The sequence below is a fragment of the Haemaphysalis longicornis genome, unplaced genomic scaffold (assembly GCF_048455015.1).
Source record: "Haemaphysalis longicornis isolate Haplotype H1 unplaced genomic scaffold, Haemaphysalis longicornis Haplotype H1 scaffold_7, whole genome shotgun sequence".
Taxonomy (NCBI): Eukaryota; Metazoa; Arthropoda; class Arachnida; order Ixodida; family Ixodidae; genus Haemaphysalis; species Haemaphysalis longicornis.
The window spans coordinates 71,068,329-71,090,467 of NW_027526422.1; the positions used below are offsets into that span (position 1 = coordinate 71,068,329).

Sequence of the window (22,139 nt, forward strand, 5' to 3'; positions counted from 1 at the left end):
AAGGATACTCTTATACACTGCATGCTTCGCCCCTCCCCCAGGTTTCACTTTAGTAGAGATGGCACGGGATTTTTTGTAGTAGCTTGTTTCCCCACCCCAGGCATTCGTTGTGCAGTGTGTTGAATGCCCGGTTTACTTAGAAACTGATTGAGTTTTTTTTCTGTTTTTTTAGGGCAGCGCTGTTATCACCAGTCGCTGCCTCCTGACATGTAGTTCATAATAAATTATCTTTCCACAACAATATTTTCGTGTTTAAGTAGCCCAAGAAACACTACAGTATTTAATAAAAAAACGCTACCGGGACCGGCACCGATACCTTACCTGCTATGCCACGCCGACGGGATGTTCACTATAAGCAAAGTGTTGGACGTGCAGCAACGCAGCTCGCGTTACTGCAGACGTTGCCGCCTCGCTTTGTGCGCAATATAACTACGGCGTGTTGATTTGTGGAATGAATGAATGAATAAAATCTTTATTGATAACAACAGATGGAAAGATAATCGGGATCCATCGCAAGAGATTCGTCGCGCGAACTGCCGCAAAAACAAAGATCACATCGACGGAGGAACGTACTGTCGCAGATGTGTATGGCACAACGCTTTATAAAAGACCTAATCAACTCAACTATTTCCGTCAGTAAAAAGTTTATTCCGAATGAATAAATGAAATCAATCAATCAATCAATCAATCAATCAATCAATCAATCAATCAATCAATCAATCAATCAATCAATCAATCAATCAATCAATCAATCAATCAATCGATCGATCGATCGATCGATCGATCGATTGATGACGAATCAATCAGACAGGGTAGGAAGGACGTCTGCAATAAATATTTACGCATAGTATTAAGCCTAACACATTGTTATATACTTCCACAAAATAGAACTTACCCACGCCCTCGGGAGAACCAGAAAACGCTCTATAAACACGTATTTATACTGCTTCCACACGATATTCCGCAGTTGGCGCAGCAAAACCACCTGCCAGTTTTTTTTTTCCCCTATCGCCTTCACTTTCCTGCTTTCTCCTTTTTTTCAACATTTTTCTTTCCCCGTGTTCAGCATAGTAAACGAGGCTGTAGCCTGTTTTACATACTTGTATTTACCCTAAACACTTTTTTATTTCGAATTATCAGAATTCGCTCCAATAATCGTGTGCCAAGTTCTTTTTTTTTCTATCAATGCGTTACGGCGTCTTCACCACCCCATTTTTGTAGCGTGCGAGCATGCAGAGACCGTTATCATCCGTTCCTGTAGTAAGGTTCGAGAAAAGCCAAACACAAACTTGGAAGAAGCGGAACTTGGCAGCTTTGAGCTGCAAAGTTTGCCGTCGTTATCACTGTGAACAGCTGCCTCATGGCTGCACGCGGCGGGGTAATAGACAATGCCGTACAAGGGCGTTACCTCGAAGTTATCGATAGCGGGACCTCTCGCTTAGGATGGTTATACACGTCACAAAATGCCTGTAACGTATGCGTGAGAGCGACAACGCCGTAAAGAAGGGACTGGAATCTAAACAATGGAGGGTGATTTTACTTGCTAAGCTCTAAGCTATGCATAAAAGCTTAGCACTGGAGGGACAAGCAAGTGGGTGGGCAGGTGTTCTTTTTTTAATTTTAAATAAATTATTTAGAGCGAATGCAGGTGCGCACGTTGTGCACCTTAACCATGATAGCGACACACGCTGCACCTAGACGGCGACAAACGACCACGTGTCCCACGATGCGGTCCCGCCTGTTCTGCTCTCCAGCCAGGGGGCGGTCACTGAAGTGGCGACACCAGCGGCCAACAACAAAGGCATACGTTACGGAGCATATTGCTGCCTGGAGCGGGTAGGTGAAACTGTGCGGTGGGTTACAAAGACCATGCATAAGGCAATGCACCGATAGCGCCACACATTCCTGCGCATGCGAAGGGGTGTGATGCATACGTTTCAATTTCGCGCCAAATAATTTCCAGAGAGAGACCTTAAACACGAGATTCTCCGGTGATTTCTCCCTGTTTCGTTCCTTCCACTCGCCTTTAAGCTAACGTGGTACGTACTACATGAAGGTGTACGGGAATATCAGTGTGTTCTATTTTCTGCCAGTCCTGTGCTTATTTGCAAATAAATAAATAAATAAATAAATAAATAAATAAATAAATAAATAAATAAATAAATATTGAAAAACGCGATTGGGTCAGAACGCTCCTACTGCGCACGACAACATATTCATACGGGAGCTAACGGTACACCGAGCAAACGCAAAGCATGGAGATTTTCATGCGAAGTGCTTTTTAGCTACTTCAGCGGCATTCCCTGATGTAAACGTCTTTCTGGTCCAGTAACAACAGAAGTGGCGCGCACGCACACTCCCGCACACGCACGCACGCACACGCACACACACACACACACACACAACGAGAGAAAAACTAGAGAATAAACGTTTTATAGACTGAACCATAGTGTTTTTCAAAATTCAGATATAGGAGCATTGAATAGGGACATCCTTGAACATCTTCAACACCATGTGACCTTAGCCCAGTTCGGCGTTGCCAGCGGCCTGGCAAGCGTGATTTAGTGGGTGTGTACCTCCCTCCCTATTCCCCCTATTCCCCCACAGCGACCTTCGATCCTCCCCTTACCAATAACAGAATTTATCATCATCATTCAAACGGAAAAGAGGGTTCAGTAGGCGTCCTCATTCCAGATGCCTCGAGCTCGGGCCTCGTCGACAGCCTTCCTATCAATCGCAGCTGATCCTCGAAGCCGGAGCTGGTCAAGGCTGCCTCCCAAAGCTCGGTGGAAAAATGGACGAGGTCTAGCGTTAATTTGTCACAGCCGCCCGGAACGTGGTTATCGGTCCCGGGTACTCCGCAGAAGCGGCAAAAAGAAGAGAAAATTGTGAGGGATCAAAGAGGCGCGTTCTCGCTGGGTGATGGGAGGCATTTTACCTGCAGGGCGCGGAATATTCTTCCCTGCCCCTGGCTGGTAATTTGTGGGCGGGGAGGCTTGTCTTGCGGGGGATCGGTGCAGCGTAATTTCTTAATAGAACACTTGAGGATGCGTGCGCTCGGGCTCGGTTTCATCAGCGCTGGCTTGGTGGGTCATACCTCGAGCCACGAGGTTGGCGATCTCGTTGCCGAGGGCGCGTTAACAAGCGTACGCTAGTAAACCCCGTGCAGTGGCTTGCATCAGCGTTTCCCTGTTTCTCAACCAAAGGTAACGCGCTTAAGCCTCTTGCTTCATTTCACCTTCCTTCCTTGTTGCGGCGCTGTTGTAGCCATCGAACGGTAGAAAAGCTTTGGATGCCAGCCCTGACAAGCCGTGCCTCGAGATTCTCCGACGCTCTGCGCGTGATCTATACACTTGGGGTAAGCGTAATCATTGACTGCCCTTTGATGGGCCAACTAGGCCACGGGAGACGCCGTAGAGAATGTTTCCGCATCTGTTTATACGTTTAGTGTACTTTACTGTTCATGAAATACTGTTTCCATGGGCGCTTGTTCAATAAACTCGCTTCAACAGAGGTGCAGCGGCTGTTGCTTGCGTATAAAGTTGCGATTAGGACACATTAACGTTCCAGTTACGACGACTGGCTGTCTCTGCAAAGACATAACACTGACTACGACCTGAAAAATAAACTTCTTTAGCGGGTACAATTCTCAAACTCTGTTTTGAGAGAAAAAGCTTTTAGTTTTGGTCGCCGTTTTTCTTTCGGCAGAAAGGATGGAATTCGGACCATTTTATCTGCTCCCTATTTACAAACAGGCTGGAGTCACTTCGTGCTGTAGTTTACGTGCCATTCTCGACGACCTCTGGTGTACGCCAGTGGCCCAGACAAAAGTTATGTTGAATCGTCAATTCACCTAACATAATTGCTGAAACTTTATTTCGTATTTCTGTGGAGCAGTAACACAGAAGCTTCCATCTGTGGCTAGACTCTACGTACCCCCTCCCCCACCCTCCCAATAAGACTGAGCAGGTATTCAGAAATAGTACTTAGAAGCAGCTGGGAAGGAGAAAATTCCGACCAAAAATTACATGCCCTTCACGCTTGGTTACCACCCTCATCGCCAAGCTTTCCGCGTAGATGTCACTGCTCCCGTAGAAGTCAAAGCATGACGTGCCGTGCTCTCGTTAGTGTTTTTTGGCGGGTCCATCTCTTTCACGGTAATTCGTTTTTAACGGAAAGTTTCACGTCAGCGTAACCGCAGTTATTTCGACAGTGCTAGGTGGCGGTTATAAGGACGGATTAAAACTACGTGAGAGGTCGGGGCCTGCAGTATGGCAAAAAAAAAAAAAAAGACTAGGATAAGGGATCCACAATTAGGCGCGCGTAGTTTGACATGCTCAGGTTAATTGTGTCTCTTGGTGATTCCATGACGAGCGCCAGAAGTTGAGAGCACGGGCGTTGTGTTTTACCCTACATAAAAAATGGCCGCTGATCTGTTTTCTTCGCGGACGAAAATGTCGAAAAACGGTAGACTCCTCCCGCCCCTGCCACCTAACACGCTCTTTTCTCTCCCAATCCTCGAGGTGTTCCCGAAAGTATTCCTTTCCCTCAATCAACATAACAAAAACAAAAATAATGCAGCCGCGCTGTAGTTTTCAACCGGTTTTATTGTATTTGGTCCTATAGCGTGTTCGGAACGACGCGGCCATGATGGTCACGTGTGCGTGTGGTAGATGCGTAGCTGCGGCCCCTGCGGAGAAGCACATCAATACAGTTTTGGTGCTACGGCACTTGTCTACTACTCGTCTCAGGCGTGCGTTTGCCACAAGACCGCTGCGTTTGGTGGAGAAGTCGGCTTCGTGAAGGCCCAGCTTTATACGCGCGCGCCGTTGATAAAGCCGCGTTCAGACTGTTGCCGCAACTGTCGTAATATCTATAATTAATGACGTCATTTGACGTCTCAGTCAACCGAACTGCGTGAAACACCTTTTTTTACGTCCATAGCGCACGATATGGCTGCTACGTTGGTAGTCTGCACATGGCATAAGGTTCTGTGTAGTAACTCGCAACGCACGATTGCCGCCAAACCGCAGCCGTCACCTTTGGTCAACCTAAAACTCCCGTCTAGAATTCGGACGCTTGAAGGGACACCGAAGGAAGTTGTGAAAGCTGCGTAAACAATTGCCAGGATACAATTTATAGCGGGTGAGAGACCCATTACCCGCATTTCTCGGCAAATTTGAGCGTCTTTTAACGGTGAAGCTCTTCTTGGTTGAGGCTTTAATGGGGAGAAATGTGGTAACGTGGTCGAAGCGATGGGGAGAGGGCATAGTCTAGCCAAGAGGAGAGCAAGCGCCAAACACACAAGCTGCAAGTTAAAAGAATGCTCGCACGAGACGCTTATATGAGCAAGACTTCTCCAAACTACGAAATCTGGCGGTAATGTGTATACTTGTCAACATTGTTGAGCAAAAAGAACACATTAATCATACTTGAGGCAAGACATTCGCGCATAAGTGATATTTGCATTGTTCTCTTAATTAAAAATACATAGTTGCTTGGTTTCTTGCGATACAAAATTTAAGAAATATACGCCGTGAAAAAAAAAAGAAAAAGCCCTCGCGTCGCCGCATCGTGGCGGTGTTCCCAGTTCAAAATTAACAAAAATATTCCAGTAGGTGGCGCGAACAGTGGAAAACTGCAAAAATGAAGTGGCATAAACGGGATTCGATATGCTGGCTTTGAGAAGTTCTATGAACCTTATTCTTGCGATTAGGGGACGCCAAGCAGTGTTTCCGTTAGCATCAGCGTTCGCGACGTTGAGTCAGTGAAGCTGGGATAATTTTTTTATTAGGTCAAAAACTCTGTTCAAAAACTCTGTTGAACCATCATCGTCCTTCTCCACACACTTGCTTTACAGCTGATTACCCGATTCAGCACTTTTGAGGCAGATTCGGCCCGCCGTATGTAAAATAAGGTGCGCCTTCTGTGTTACGAAGTCCTCGGGATGGTAAGCCGACTTCGTTACAAGCGGAACTTCGTATAAAGCGAATTTGTTATAACGAGGGTTACTATACACTCTATTGCTTGATCTGCCGGCCTTACGTCGGAATACGCGGGTGCGTCAGCTACCGTAGTTTTTGCGGATTTTCACGCTTCGCTTGTAGTACATGAGAACTGCAGCTCGTACTTTTCAGCGCAACCTCCAGTGTCAAAAATTCCCCGAAGTCTGTGTGTGCCCTGCACCAGCGCCTGGGAGCAATAGCTTCTCAGTCCTGAGGAAATGGCGAAATACAATGCAAAATCCTAATGCAAAATACAAACACTGCATTAAAAATAACGGGTTTCTGTGGGATGATTCGGCGCAAGACTGGGTAAAAACTGCTGGTACAGGAAGGTAGCCGCTGCGGTGGCTCAGTAGCTAAGGCGTTCGATATTTCGGTGCACGTAAAAGATCCCCCCGGTGGTCAAAATTAATCCGGAGCCCTCCACTACGGCGCGCCTCATAACCTAGCTGTTTAGTTCCGGCGCGTTAACCCCATAAACAACAACAAAAGTAAAAAAAATGCTTCCCAGCAATTCAAGAATGAAGCCCCAGAATTAAAAGCGAGTGTCAGGGATTTGGAATGTTCTCGAAGTAAAAAAGAACGTGCAACAAGCGCATATTCACCGCAACAAGTGTTTCACATTTAATGTACGCTACCAACGCAATAATTTTCGACATGATGCGTTGAAGGACGGATGGCTTCTCTTGGCAGTGTCGTCCCAATGATGGCTTTCTCCGCTTCTGAAGTTGCGATGCCGTTGAGTAGAATTGAGTTTATGCTCCAAAATAGGATTGCAAGACAAACCTTGAAAAATGGCGACGTAAAAAATTAGTCAAAAAAAGACAGCAACATATCTAAGACGTACGCTGATATAATTATGGGTGATGTCACGCAACTACTCTAACGGGAACAAACTGCCCGAAACGTGTATATTCCCCCGGAAGGTCAAAAACAAGGCTGGGCGCTATCTTATCTGGCCCCCGTACTGATACATACTCGCAGTCGCCTTCACACTCAGCACGGCCACAGCCTAGCGCGTGACTTTGAGCGGGGAAAAAAAGTGTACCAAAAAAGCCGGTTGCACCACATAAGCCAGCAAGCCATTTTTTGTTCTTCCATCACTCGCCACCGCGGTCAGGCACGCTTGTTTGTTCCGCCACGATACGGCTTCTGCCGGAGAAGGGTCAGGAGCGCGTATGTACACACGCAACGCAAGTTGGTTCACTGCCTCTGCAAGAGAAGAGACAGCGAGTGTTGTCTTTCGTGGTCAGCGGCGGCGGCGGAGCAGCAGGCCTGTTGCGCGAAGCTTGCGCGGGAAAGCAGCAGCAGCAACGGCGGACTCCTTCCTGGGTGCGCGCGGACGACAATGGCCGATCACGAAGGAGGCGGTCTCGGTCAGCCGAGCAGCGTGCCGAACCTGAGCGGCAAGATCCGCCGCAGGTAGGGAAACATGAGCACGCTGCAGCTGCCGCTGTAGCAGAAGCCCGCTTCGTAGCCTCGGCCAGTCTGCGAGAGGGAAAGGGAAAGGGGGGGGGGGGAGAAAATGTAGCGAGCGAACAGAAAAAATAGTATTTTGTGCTGGCCCTCGAGCAGCACTAGTGTTAAACTAAGAGAAAAGAACATAGATCTATTAGTTTTTTTTCTCCAAATCGGATGTCACTAGCAATCAATCAATCAATCAATCAATCAATATTCAATCAATCAATCAATCAATCAATCAATCAATCAATCAATCAATCAATCAATCAATCAATCAATCAATCAATCAATCAATCCTTGTGATAGCCAGTGCTAGACAATAAATATCTCCCTTAAAGAGGCTATGAAGACAAAATGCAACTTTGGCCTGTTTGAAAGAACAAGCTTTTGGTAACTCACTCAGCTACATTTCAGCCACGAAAGACGTAGAGTGTTTGTCAAAATTTTCTATGCCAAGCCGAAAGTGGGCAGGCCGCAAAACATTCAACGTACAAGCTTACGTCCCGAGCGAGGCTGAAACATTTTATGCCGCAAAACTAGAGAAAGCACCTTTCTTTCTTACTGTCATGAAATAATTTTGTCACATTTAAAGGTAGAGCATATTCTTTGAATTCTTCGGGGCCCAGAACGCTTAGGATTGGACTAGGAAATTTTGACAAAGGGCGTTCGTTTTCTGCCCTCCCCCCCCCCCCCTCCCCCCCAAAAAAAGTCGCTATATTGAGAAAACTTTCAAATTTCGCGCCACACTGACGGGATATGGGTCAGCACTAAAACGTAATTGTAAGCCTGTTAGCTGCACGTGAGCATTCAAGAGATGCGATCAAACGGAACTAGAGGCCCCATCACTACTGCCCGGTCATGTTCCTTGCCAGTGGCTGGTGTCGGTGGCCGCCAATGGCACAAGCAAGATTCTATGACGTCATAGATACGTCATCGGAAAGTGGCTGGCGCATCCCGCTGCTTCTCCTGCTTTTCTCAATATCTCGATTATCCGCCTGAAGTTTGTGACAAAACTTGTATCATTGTTGTCGGGACAAAACATTCCCTTTAATGAACAGAACTTGTACTGAACTTGTACTTGTAATGAACAGAACAGGGGCGCGGTATTCTGGAGTTTTGTCCCTTTTGTGTCCCTTTCAAAAGTGCCCCTTTTGGCAAGCCCTGATGGGCTAAAAGCAAACAACCGAATTAAGTGGCGTAATGCAAGCGCGGCAAACTTGCTGCCAACGCTCACTGCTTAACCGGAAGTACGTCACAAGGAAGGGGCGCAAAAGGGACGTTTTCAAATGGGACAGTTACGAGAATACCGCCCCAGAACAGAAGTGAAGTTAATTCCTTTTAGCTTTGCGCGAATCGTGAAGATGACCTTTTAAATTCATTTTCCGTCTACACCCGACGAGGAAACCGCTCTGTCCGTCTGTAACGCTTGATGTGTACGTACTCTCGCAGCATGAGAATATCCTATTAATAAAAGGCCGTACGGCCCTGATAGTTTCAGATACAACCGCTTACATCGCAACTAAAGATGTCTTCCTAGCGTTGCATTAGTGTTTATTACTGAAGCCGACTTTCAGGGTCTCTGTGTATAACGTTTTGTAAATATACAAGAGGTCTAATGGAAATATTTAGCAATATGACCCAGGGATAGGGCCTGCATAGTTTGATATTAGGCTGCTCATCCTGCCCCCTAAAAGATGTATTCCCAGAAATGCATTTGCGTATAATAGTGTAGCCGATTTTAAGGTGCATCAGCGCATAGCGCTTTATGGGTCTACACGGGGTCTTACGGAGGTATTTCAGTCTGCTTACATTGCCCTCGAGAAATTTCTTCCCAACGACGTGCTTAAGTGTAGCAGCGAAGCCAACCTAAATTGGTTGGGTATTTATCCGAGCTGCTTACCCATTTATCCAACAGGATTTTGCTTGCATAGTCGACTGGTACGGTGCAAAACAAACTAAAGGAGGGATTTGGTTCGTGTCATATTCGTACACCAGCTGTAAGCTGTACACGCTTAGCAAGACTTAAAAATATGCCCGCATTAGCACGCGAGAAAGCTTACGTTGGCTCTGCACGGGGTGCCGTCCGACATCCGGACCTTGAGGACGATTCCCGAAACGAGGTCAATGCACTCCAGCGTGCACATGTACGGCGTCTGAAAGCGAATAAGAAGACAATAAGAGCGATGAGTTCACTATCGTTGCTTCGCCGCCTATAGCATCTCGTTTTCTCAGTTTTTTTAGAGCAAACGAGATGCTATAGGGGGACATACGGCCCTTGTTAAAATGAAAAAAAGAGTACACTTCGGGGCGTTATTCACTGACGTCTCTGGCTTCGATTCTTCCACCGCGTAAGGCAGCTACGCATGCCAGCTTAACAACGGGGGCGGTACGAGCTAGTTGGTATTCCATGCTAAGAGTTTCAAGAGCCAAAATATTTAGACGAAGTACGTAAAGGACAGAGACAAGGACAGAGACATGGACGTAAAGGACAGAGACATACGCTTGTCTCTGTCCTTTACGTCCATGTCTCTGTCCTTTACGTACTTCGTCTAAATATTTTGGTGCTTGGAAGTCCTAGCATGTAAGCTGCACCCGGTTATTGTGCCATACTTAAACGTACGCATAGCACGTTGTGTTTATTCCTACTGCACAACACTTTACGCACGTGGGAACGTTTCCAGTCACCACCGCGGTGTTTCGTGCACTTTTAGCCCACGATAAGATGTCGGTACGCGCCACGTTCGGAATGACATTTACGCAATGCAGCATGGACAATAAATACCAGTCGCCACTTAACCAATCACGATTGCATAAACACCGTGATAACATCTCTCTTTCTCACGGCTCACACCTGTCGTTTCAGTATTGTCCACAATGATTCCCAAGATACGCTAGCAACGCCGAATGGGATAAACCATGCTGCTCTGTCAGGGTCACTTACCAAGGCGAGGACTTCATTCGTAGTCTGGAAGTTCTGGCGGCAGTACTCGAGGTACGTGTCGTTCCTCAGCACACACACGTTCGCCGCGCAGTAACGCTGCAGCATTTTAAAAAGAAGCATTTAGGCGCTGTAGGCAACGAATACCTGGGCGCGTTCCTAAAGTCAACATGAGTAACGTGTATGGACTAGGAATGTTAAGAAAACATTTTCGGCGCGCTACACTTGGTTGCATGCGCAGTGCTGCGGAGAAAAATGGGTGGTGTAAACACATGATAAACTGGCAACTTAGGGGCGTAGTAATTATAGATTATGTGAACGCGCAGCCATGTTTGGGTAGCTTTAGTCGGAAGCGTGGTTTTATTGTCGCTATTTTGTTTCATTTCTTCTTTCCATTGGCGTATACTCCAATGCCTTGCGTCAGTACTGCAAGACGTAACAAATGGGTGCTTGTGTTCTGGAGCAAAGAACAGTGTGCACACTTATCTTTCATTTAGTATTATAATTTTTTGAGATTTGTCTCAATGAAAATATTCTCACTCAATGCAGATAAAAGACACCTATAACAAGTGAGTTATACTGCAAGTGTGGAGTTGTACGGGTACGCATGAAGCTTTACGTGGCGGGCGCGATTTCACCCATGCAACAAATGCGACAGCGCAGGAATAATTAGGCTTAAATTTTCAGCCGCGGTAACAACTGGCAAACCCTCTCTATAACGAAATCGTTACGTTACAGTTGAGGTTTTTTGAGGTCACACTAGCATGGGCACAGAGAGAAAACCATCCATGCTTTTAACAAAGCACCGCTAATAACGAACTCAGTTTTCTGTACCGTGGACTCCGGTATAACTATATATACAGTACTATTAGGCGGCGACATGCCTCTCCCAGCATTTTCTTAAAGAGGCTTCTTTCAAACCTGCGAAGGGCAGAAAGAGGCAGGTGGTCACCACAAAAAACGCATTCTTCGTTAAATGCGTTTCTTACAGCCCCCTCGTAATAGTCAAAGCAGCTGATCTTGTACGCTAAGGAAATCTAAGGGTCCTTCAGATTCGTAATTGCCCAAAGGCTTTTCTGGAAGTGCCGATTCTCACGCATCTCCCCAAGAGTCCTCCAGGCTGAATTGCCGCGGTAGCCGCGGCGGATGACTGCTTACCTTCATTCTCAAGGCAGCCGCGTCTGGGCGGTAACAACCTAATAAAGAAGCCCTTTTCGTGAGATGGTTCCATTGAAGCGGCAGCGTCGAATCAATGCCGGATGTTCTGCTCACTAAAAGGCGGCCTATGAGCACGTACAAGTAGCGGCAAATTGCGAGACCTTCAAACGCGCATGCATGCGTCCAAGAATGCTAAACCGACGCGGCAAGGCCTTCATTGTTGGGTAAAGTAAAATAAGCTAACTGGAACACTACAGGATTGGATATGCGTGTCGCTTTTATCTTTGCTGCCTGAATGGCCCTGCTCTTTGCGCATTGGATGACGAGAGGGAAAGAGATAAGCTTTTTATTAGAAGAAGAAACGGAGCTGTCTGGCTGTACGTAATCATGGGCGGCTCTCTCGGCGGCGCGCCCCAATGACCTTCAAAGAAGTAGATGTGGCGCTTTAATCCGTGTATAATCCTCCTTTGATATACTCGGAATACTATCCCTAAACTGGCTTTACAATCACTACGCCCCATTCCATCAACATTGCGGAGGACTCGGCAGCTGTCACTGTCTTACACAATGCGTGTTACGCAAGGGTTCCCTAGTTTTTGTGTCAAGTACATGTGTCAAGTACACATGTGTCCAGAACGGCTGACCCCCGTTGTCTAACGAATCACCGTGGTTCACCATCATGTACTAACCCGCGAAATCATAGAGGCAGCTGAAATAGCAAAGCAAGGTGAAAAATGCATAATTGCGCCTCTTATTGTGCAGTCACAAAAGAAGATGAGTTATTTAGAGTCTTCCATAATCTAAGTTTACTAAAAAAAGGCCACTTGTCCGTCATTGCCGCGTTGCTAAGCCAAGAGCTGTTGTGTTTTGTTCAAGAATTTTTTGTAGCGTAAGCTACACTGGCCGAGGTTGAGCGGTTTCGCGTGTGCCCTGAAGGGCCGTTCTGGGCAAGCGCGAGAAGCATTGGATTGGTTTGGATCGGATCGGATCGGATCGGATCGGATCGTATCGGATAGGATCGGATTGCATTGGATTGGATTGGATTGGATTGCATTTGATTTGGATTGGATTGGACTGAATTGGATTGGATTAAATTGGATTGTGTTGGATTGAAATCCAATCCAATTGGAGTACAGGTGCTGAACCTTAGCTCACGCTACGTATATCCTGGCATAGCCGAGCTATGCCACTGCTAATTGTTTACCACGGGTTCGTGGTATGGCGCTAGCTGATTTGGTGTGACGTTTTCTTTTGTTGTGAATGCAAATTTAAGTACGCGTCGTTATCATTCAATCTATTTGGAAGTCAGCGCTTGTGTGCGTCTTTTTTCTTTGTTGTCTGTTTGGGCGCTGTGCGGCGATATAAAACTGGGGTGAGATGTAGAATGCTGGTGCGCTGGTGCCAGAGATTTCGAGTGCCCCTTGGCACGCAGCGGCTGCCTGGGCCAGGGACCGAAAGGCTGCCAAGCCTTCTACACCTCATTTGAACATTTGGAGCGTATTTAATAACGCTCTTGCTTCCCGAATAGACACAACTAGAGGGGCGATTTCCCTACCTCTTCCACCCAAGCGCTTTCGAAGGAATTGCTACCAGAAATCACTGTTATCCCCTTCTTGACTGATTATGATGTTTAACGCACCGACGCTACGCAGGCGATGAGGCGCGCCGTAGTGGAGAGCTCCGGATTAATTTCGACCACCTGGGGATATTTCACGTGCGCCGAAATCTCCAACACACTGTCATCCACTTGTACCACCTGGCCATAAAGCATAGTATCCACTACACCACTCTTCCACCTCCGACGAGTTAGCATGGATACGCCGCCGGGAATCTGCCGTTAACGTCGTATAAAGCACGCGCAGCTTCACGGAGAGTTAGGTAAAGTTTAAACGCGGAGTGGGGAGATGCGTCCCGAGCTGCCGACGACGAAGTCGCTGCAGTCACTAGGCGTTATCAGGGCGAAAGTGAATTGATAGACAACTCGAAGTGAGCTACACTGACGTCGGTAGAATACTCACGACACAATAGGGATGCTTACGAGTGTCAGGACGAGTGTTAGAACGGGTCGAGCACCATGGGTATCGGAATGGCTTGTGAGAGACGGGACGAAAATAAAGCTTACTGATGGTGGTTTATAGTATTCGAAATAAAAGTTTGCGCAGAACAGACAACGCAAGAGAGACAGGGGGCACTGGCGTTTCCCGTCTGCACCTGGAAGTAAGACTAAAAGTAGCAGCGGGTCTAGAGGTACAGAGGAGACCGATAACTCGGGGGAGGGATGAGTATTAAAATATCAGTATTAAGCTATCTCTTAACCTCCCCGCCCTCGAAATCCTCCGAAGAGTATCAAGACTCTGCATCTTACACGAAATATATTATAATTTCTCTTCACAACGCAGTACAGTACTACTACTCCCTCCTGCCCGTTCATCGCGTCGCCTCTTTAACTCGTTTAAGTTTGCAGCGCCTACATGGGTCAACTAACGCTTTTAACAAATCATTTTTACCTGCAGCCATAGAAGATTGGAAGAACCTATTCGAAACCATAGACAACGAACGCGACCCCTTAGTGTTCAAGCAGTTAGTATATACTTGTGTTGTTGCCGTTTCATTATGAACCTGCCTCACTCATACGCCTGTACCATCGACCATCACCTACTGTGAAATTTTTGGGCTTGCCCTCCGCTTATGTAATACCCCGCAAGGGGCCCTTAAGGGTACAATAAATGATGATGATGAGAAAATTCGGAGGATTCGCGCCTAGATTCGCGCAGTGCAGGATAAGAGCATTTTAAAATCTACGAGAGAGGCTTTCGCCCTGCAACAGACATAAAGAGCCTTAGAATAATCTGCTGCTGATGATGATAATTACGGCGATGGCGAATGTTTAAACTGAAGTACCAGATTTCGATTCTTCCACCTCCATTTCGATTCTTCTTATACAATAACTGCTTCTCTTCGTGTTTGCGTAAATTATCCATTCGTCTATAAGCTCCTTCTTGTAGGCGTCTATGTCGATAAAATGCTCTCCAGCACACAGACGAAGAACAGCGTACCGGCCCCTGGAAACTGTTTTTCCAGTATGATACCCCTGCTACACTTGCGTCCGGATTTCATTCGAGCCGAAAGTCATTTGACTCAAATGAGGGGCTTCGAGTGCCATTCAGAGATCGCCGTGCTCCACAACAATTTGGATAACATTTGAAAGCTTTTAACAATCGCTCGCCGTGCGGCATGGCGCTGCTGCTGTCGAGTTCTGTTTTTTAATGCAACAATCAAGTTTAGCGTCAGTCTTTGGCATTAAAATGATATCAAATTATCAATAACGTAAGCTTTGACACGGTTTCTGCTTACTTCTGAATCGCAATCGAGGTTTTTTTTTTTTTTTTTTGTGCTGTCTGGCCACACTGGTTTGTCGCTTGCTCGCACTCGTAGTACGGAATTATTGCATCTTGATACCACGATTCAAGTGAACGAGAAGTAAACAAAGTCCGATGATTAAGAATATTTTGCTCGTTTTAAGTATGCCAGTAAAGTATCTATTTATGCTGACCTTAAACGCTGTGCGCGAGAGTGCTCGAAATGGCATTCGAGCGCACCAAATGTCTCTCTGGGTGCTCATTTGGCTCGAATGTCATTTGAGCCGAATTGCATTTCGAAACTCAGTGGGGCAGCGCAACTTCACATTTGAGTCAAATGACATTCGGACGCTAGTGTATCAGGGGTATATAACTCGCCTCTCGAAATGCTTTCACGCCAGTTTTCCTAGAACCACCAAACGCGTAATGGGACCCCAACCTGGGAAGATTCTCTTCGGCTTTTTTGTCGTTCGTAACGTGCATAGGTGAAAAGATGGGATTGCTGATAACGAACCGGTGGCTCCCAGGTCTCGCGTTATCTCGAAGGTCGCCGATTCAAAGTCGGGCTCTAATTAACACGTAAACCAGGGGCTTTCCCCTCTTTAGCACTGACTGCCAAGGTCTCGGCGCCGGCGCGAAAGAGGTACTACATATTCACCGAGAGCGCGACCGCGTGATTCCGTTTTTTTTAGCGGCCAACAGTGGTTGGCCAAGCGCAACGCACTGCCATTGCCGTGAAAGGAAAAAAAAAAAAACTAGCGCCAAAAACGAAGCCTCTCACGAACTTTACCTCGTTGGCTATAGGTAAATACGCAGCTCCACGGCAATTTATCACTACCAGGAAGGTCACCGCAACACCTTTGTGTTTAATCTTTACTTCAGATATCAACAACTGCAGTTTGCCGACGGGTAGGTAGACGGCGGGAATGCAGACGAGGATGTTAACGGCCGGTGGTCGCTTTGATATATAAAAGACCCCAACACTTTACCTTCATTTTTAACCAAACCTTCCGCTATACAATCTTTCCTGGAGCGATTTTTTTCTTCTTATCAGACACCACGTGTTCGGCAGGGCACTTAAGGCTCTTTTTTTTTCAACTTTTTCTGCCAGGTTATCTTTTACGGCGAAACTGTCTATGACTAGGATACAGCAGATCGTCTCCAGCGACAAACCGAGTGTAGAGAAACAATTTTCAGCGTGTGAAATAAATTTATAACAACTAAAAAGTCCCGGGCCATCTCCACTTACACGATACCTGGGGAGAGGCGGAGCATGCAGTGTATAAATAATTGTATTCTTGGCGCCTTGGCGTTTTTGCCAACAGAGATGAAACCGTTGGGGGGTAGAGGTATACAGCTGTAAAAGTCTCTTTGAAGCACGAAGCTATCTAGCGCGAGGCGTAAACGAGTGTTCTGGTGTTTTTTTTTAGTACGCGTTGCAAAGCGCTCCTGCGCGAGGCGTAAACGAGTGTTCTGGTGCTTTTTAGTACGCGTTATGTACTAGCGCTAGGCGTAAACGACTTTCCCGCTGTTTTAGTACCGTGACTACATGAGACGACGATCACGACGGCGACGGACGATGACAGGAGAGGACAACAGCCCCAGCCCCCAAGGGGCCTCGCCCGTAAAAGGTACAAGGGCCTCCAGAGTTTGATGTAAAAGGGTGTGGAAAACGTCCAGGGAGGCAAGGGAGGAGGCCGCCCTAGAGGGGCCTGGGGGCTTGCTGTCTGAACTGGCGGCACGAGGCTGGCTCCTCGCGGAATCGAACGACGAAGACACGACTGGGTGCCACGAAAATAAACCCTTTGCTTCTGTTTGGAGAGCTTCATTTTTCGACTCCCTCCACGCCTTGGCTCAACAAGGGCTTACATTGCCCCAATAATATTTTCCTAGCAATGCGTGTGTGCTTAGAGGTGAAGCCGACTTTAAAAACACACGTGAGAGCTTGTTTTTGTAAGCTAGCTTTCCGATATGGTTTATTGCGCGTTGAATCATGGCCATCTGCGGAGAGAGTGGGGTTACAGCCCCACTTTGCACTCCCCTCCACTGCCGCCGCCTCTTTCCCGAGTTGTGTATACTCCTTGTCATTGCGCATTGCCGCGCGCTCTTCGGCGGCCACCTGTACGGTGCGGCGCACTAGAGACTCCCTTGTCTCTACCCATCAATCGTGTGCGCTCTTAGTGTATTCTTTGGAGTAAAGATCGCACTTTTGTCCTTAAAATTCAATATAGCAAATCACCAATATATCTAAACGCCAACATAGCAAATCCCAGCCCACCGGAGGGCCAGCTTCGTTGGGCTTCCCTCTTCACAGGGTAGAAGGGCTGTGATTTTTTTTTTCTTCTATTTTTCAAAATGCCGATTCCGGTTGAGCTCAGCAGACGGCCATTGTTTCCGCGCTAGCTTCTCTTTCGTGTGCGGGTAACTCGGCATCTGGGGACGGATTCTCGAGACACCTTGGTTGCATCTTAAAAAAAATGTAGCTGCTGCTGTTGATGATGATGATGATTAGTGGCTCTCCCTTTAAACCGGGGCGTCGGTTGTCAGCAACCGACTTGCCTGTCTTATTCCACATACTTTCCCTACTCATAGCTAACAACTCCCGTCGCTCCCTCCCCCTGTTTTACTCTCCCCGCTGTTCTAAATTCTCATCCGTATCCTTACTCACCCCCCCCCCCTACGAGCCCATCTTTTCCCTACTTTTCCTTCACCACCATTCCAGCCACCTCTTCGTCACCTCGACGGCCCTGAAGTTGAGGCTCCCCCTCACCCCAAATCCAACGTCGTTTCCCCCTCGCCCCGCGGTGGTCGTATCTATGTGCAGCCCCTGACAATATGGTCTATAGTTTCCCGATCTCTGCCGCAGCAACTCATGCTCCCGCGTCAAGCAGCGTTCCCGCGTCATGCTCCCGCGTCAAGCATCGCCACCCTGCGGTGTACCAGCACAGTAAATACAGGACAGGTCGGTGAATCCGACCTCTGATTGGTTTCTTAGCTACATGGCTCACGTACAGTCTTTGTCAAAAGTTCCTAGGCCACTCCAAAAGAACCAGAGTTCAAATTAAAATCTGAACATTCAAGTGTGAACGGATCATTTAACGACAATAAGAAATCAGAGTGCCGGATTTTTGGCATAAGAAAATATTTCAGTCTCACTCGGCAGGAAATATCGTATGTTGCATTCGTTGTGACCAATAATAACTCTTGGCGTGGTCCAGAAGCCTTTGACAAAGACCGTTCGCTTTGCAACAATCACCTGCTCGCCGTGCAGTATGCAGGGGGTGCCCCAGGGCTTGGCGGCGGCCCAGACGTTTCCCGAAGCCGTCCGGCACTGCACCACGCAGGGGTTCGTTATGCCGAACCCGGCAGACAGGCTGTTGATGCCGAACTGGAAAGAAAAGACGCGCTGACGTCACTGGGGTCATGTCCTTGCCGGTGCGTGGCACATTATTCCACGATGGGTCTCGAAACGAAAACGTTTCGTCGGAAATAAGCCGCTAGCGAATGTTTCCGAAAAAAAAAATATGAGCCGCAAGTTAGAGGAACGTAATCGATAGAATAACGTGCATTTAATGACCGTACATCGAATTATTGATCGAGAACTTCGTCGAGGTTGATGCGAGGTTATGATAGAGTTTGCGGTAGAGTTGAATCTAAAATTTGTGTGGGGTCTACAGCCATCTAAAACTTGAGGTGTCTGGGTCTAGTGGCGTAGAGGGATTGTTTGCTAAGATGTGAATCTTGATGGGGAATACTTCGCCAGGATATAGCCGAGGTCCCAGTTTGTGAGTTATTCTTTCCCACTCCTGACCACCACTCATATAGTCTCGAAGCAAAAATTTCACTTCATCTTATATCCGCCTTATCTAGAAATTTGACAAGGCACGAATGATCCTCTTATATGAGCGAACCTTCAGAGGAAATCCCTTCCAGCACCTGATTACAGATGGCACGATATAAAGTAATTTATATTCGAAGTATTCGAAACTGCTTAGTGTAACGCGTGCCACGGGGAATAAGACAACGGCAGATGTACAAACGCTACATTGAAGATCTGCTATGCGCTTTGGTAAAAAGGGGCGTTGGACGTCAAGCAAATACACAAATGTTAGGGAACCATTCCCCTCTGTGGGGGTGGGTAACCTGCGAAGCTGCATAAAAAAGCATATGGTTAGAAAATCTACGCGTATTTATTTTCCTCGCCATTTGTTCATGATAGGTTTAATCATTAATATTCACATTAATGAATAAACCTTGTAAGGACAACAGTTTTATCGTAGTAGACAAACACGGGGCTGTCCGCTTCCCTCCCAAAGAAGCCCACTATAGTGACAGCAGACGGCAATTCCACAACCTTTGCAGCTTCAGTGAGAACTACCTAACTAGGAAAAGCAGATGAAGTTTGCCGTAATGATATAGGCATCTTAGCGGCCAATCGTCATATAATTGTGTAGGGCAAAGTTCTCATAAAACAAGAGTTACAACCGTTTTCTTTTGAGCATTCATTCGCGATAAAGTTGGCTTTTCAGCAAGACGTGCTTTTTGCGCACGCACAGCAAAATTGCGTGGAAGCCTAGACCATGTCCGTCTCAAACTCGGACCGTTTCATCACCTTAATTAAATAGCATGAGTAAAGAAAACGCTTTCTCGACGCGTTCGGGATGTGTACCAGTTGTTTGTTTTGTTTTGTTTGTTTGTTTGTTTGTTTGTTTGTTTGTTTGTTTGTTTGTTTGTTTGTTTGTTTGTTTGTTTGTTTGTTTGTTTGTTTGTTTGTTTGTTTGTTTGTTTGTTTGTTTGTTTGTTAGCAAGACAAAACGGGACCAGTAATTCGCAAGTTTGGTTTAGGGGTGTTTACCCCGGACTGAAAGCTTGCAGGGAAACATTCGAAATTAACTCGACTAACTGCAGTGCCACTCTTTGCACAACGGTGTACAGCCCTCGCCTGGCTTGTCGACTGCAGCGAGTTCTACTTCATGGAGCCACGTGAGAGGCGCGATGGAAAAAAAATGAGAGCTAACGAACTTTCGGAATCGTAGCGATCTGTTTGGTCTTTGCTTTAGAGGCACTGGGCTACATCTATGTCGAAAAGTTGAGCCCAGCGCAGGATTGTGGATGGCTACAAAAAAGGAGTAAGAGATGCTCCTAAAACTACAGCCCTACACACCAGACTATTTGGTAAACGTACGTTACACTACATGATATCTATCGCCTTGAACCTAAAAGTGACTAGGTGAATTCGCTCACTTCCCTGAAAAACACCTCAGTATGTTTTCAGCCTACAGATGTACAGAAGCCGTTTGCATCGCAGCGCTTTCTTGTTGTATTTTTTTGTCTGTGCGCGTGTTCCTGTGCGGAAACCGTGTGTAGTGAATGAGATGATAGACAGTGCGTTCAGCGCACAAGCGTTCACGCGCGTCATCGCCGTGACAACCATACATGCATGCATGCATCATAGCCAGCCATAACGGGCAGCTGAGGCGGATGGATGGATACCTTGACTCCCCCCAACCTGCCGGAGGTCTGTGCGGCTGCCCTGTTGAGCGGGTAGCCCTGCTCCCCGGGGAAGCTCTGGGCGCACACCTCGTAGTCGGACAGAGCGCCGGGCACAGCAGCGACGGGGCTCTGCGTCTGGGGCTGCCCTGCACGACACGAAAGCCATGCGTGAGAGCAGTGCGCAAATAGCGACGCCAAGCACTCTAAGTGAATCGCCGTCCGGGAATTTCGGTTGCACGAAGGGGAATGTCTGTCTTAAAGGGACCCTGCAACACTTTTTCAACTTAAAAAAAAAAATCTTAAATTCTTGCAGAACATAGTCACCCAATACATCCAGTACTCAGATTAGGGGGTCGCAAAGTACCCCAGCCAAAAATTACTACTCTGTGCCCGTCAGATACCAAATTGTAAACACGCTCAAGAGATTTTTCTCTCTTTCCCGGTCTCGACGTTCTTCGACAGCCCGCATTACGTCACTGAGGCCATGTAGCGGCTGTTGGCCGGTTTTTCTTCAGTTGCAGCGATGAACGCTTTTCGATAGAAACTTTAAAAATAAAGCCACAAAAACAAATCAGAAACGGAAGGCGTATCTGGTGCGACGAGCAAATCACGCAGTGCCGCTCCGTGCTGGCGATAACTGTCTTTCGCAGTGCTTCAAAGTGTTCCAGGGTCCCTTTAAGCAATGATTAAGAATGCATGTACGCACATCAGGGCGCATCATCATCGCCTGTAAAACGAGAAGCTCAATCCCGATGCCACTCCTCATGAAAGACAGCGCGAATGCGCAGAACGATATCCAAAGTTTTACACGTAAAATATATCCTGGCGAACTAAATTGCCCATTGAGCTGAAAAGCCACCTTTCGCCCTCTGTAGATGCGAAACGGATCCTAAAAAAGATGACGGGGCAAAGATAATATAAATAATACAAATTCAAAATAAAATTAGGAAAACTTTGTACTCGATGGGAATCGAACCCGGAGACTCCCGAATGCGACCCGACACCGCATCCGCCCCACCATCAAGGCTGAATCCTTTCCTTATTGCGCGGAACTAAAAGAATACGTCTCCCCTCAAACGTATTTCGACAGCTATGAAGAAACAAATAAGGTTATATTTGCACTGCGTGCATCAAGCCTTTTACGTAACCACAACATGCTGTTTGTCGCATACAAATATACGCACATTGTTGCTTGAAAATAGCACGTAGAAAGCAGGGCCGTACCTGGCTTTTTTTTTTTTTTCGGGGGGTGTTTTGAGTTATGGGAAGGGAAGAGTTTTGCCGAAAGGAACAGTAAGTCTCGAGTAGGCCTCCCTGCCAAGAAAAAATTTCGTAGCGGGTTTGAACCCCAAACCGCCCCTCTGGCTGCGTCCCTGATAGAGAGTACTTTGTCAAAAATCCACTCATTTGAGGGGTTAAACCGCACGTATCAATCACATGCACATATTGTATACGCATACCGATATATGCGATATGATCGAAAATCCAACATATGGTTATAAGTACATCAAGAAGAGCGGCCCACTGCGAAGGCTCAGACATCGCCGACTTTTCACCCTGCCTGTCAGCCACTGTGTCGCGGAAATGGGCCTTATCGGCATTTGGCAAATCAACTTTCGGCACCCTTCGTGGAATCAACCCGTGACACACGGCGAGGACGTCATCCGGGCAACTACGCAAGCGCAACTTAAGGGAGTGTCGCCGACGGCACGCACCGGAACCATT

General features: G+C 47.1%; 1 protein-coding gene across 1 annotated transcript in view; it reads right to left on the minus strand.

Annotated features, from left to right (window-relative positions):
• Positions 1-5,903: 5,903 nt before the first annotated feature.
• Positions 5,904-22,139, minus strand: part of LOC144144443 (uncharacterized) — a 47,049-nt gene continuing 30,813 nt past the window's right edge. Inside the window, exons 2-6 of the mRNA XM_077675882.1 lie at positions 20,415-20,560; positions 18,178-18,309; positions 10,408-10,503; positions 9,527-9,619; positions 5,904-7,493 (exon numbers count right to left, since the gene is read on the minus strand). Of these exons, the coding sequence (XP_077532008.1) occupies positions 7,383-7,493; positions 9,527-9,619; positions 10,408-10,503; positions 18,178-18,309; positions 20,415-20,560 (578 nt within the window). The 3' untranslated portion in view covers positions 5,904-7,382. The remainder of the gene's footprint in view (positions 7,494-9,526; positions 9,620-10,407; positions 10,504-18,177; positions 18,310-20,414; positions 20,561-22,139) is intronic.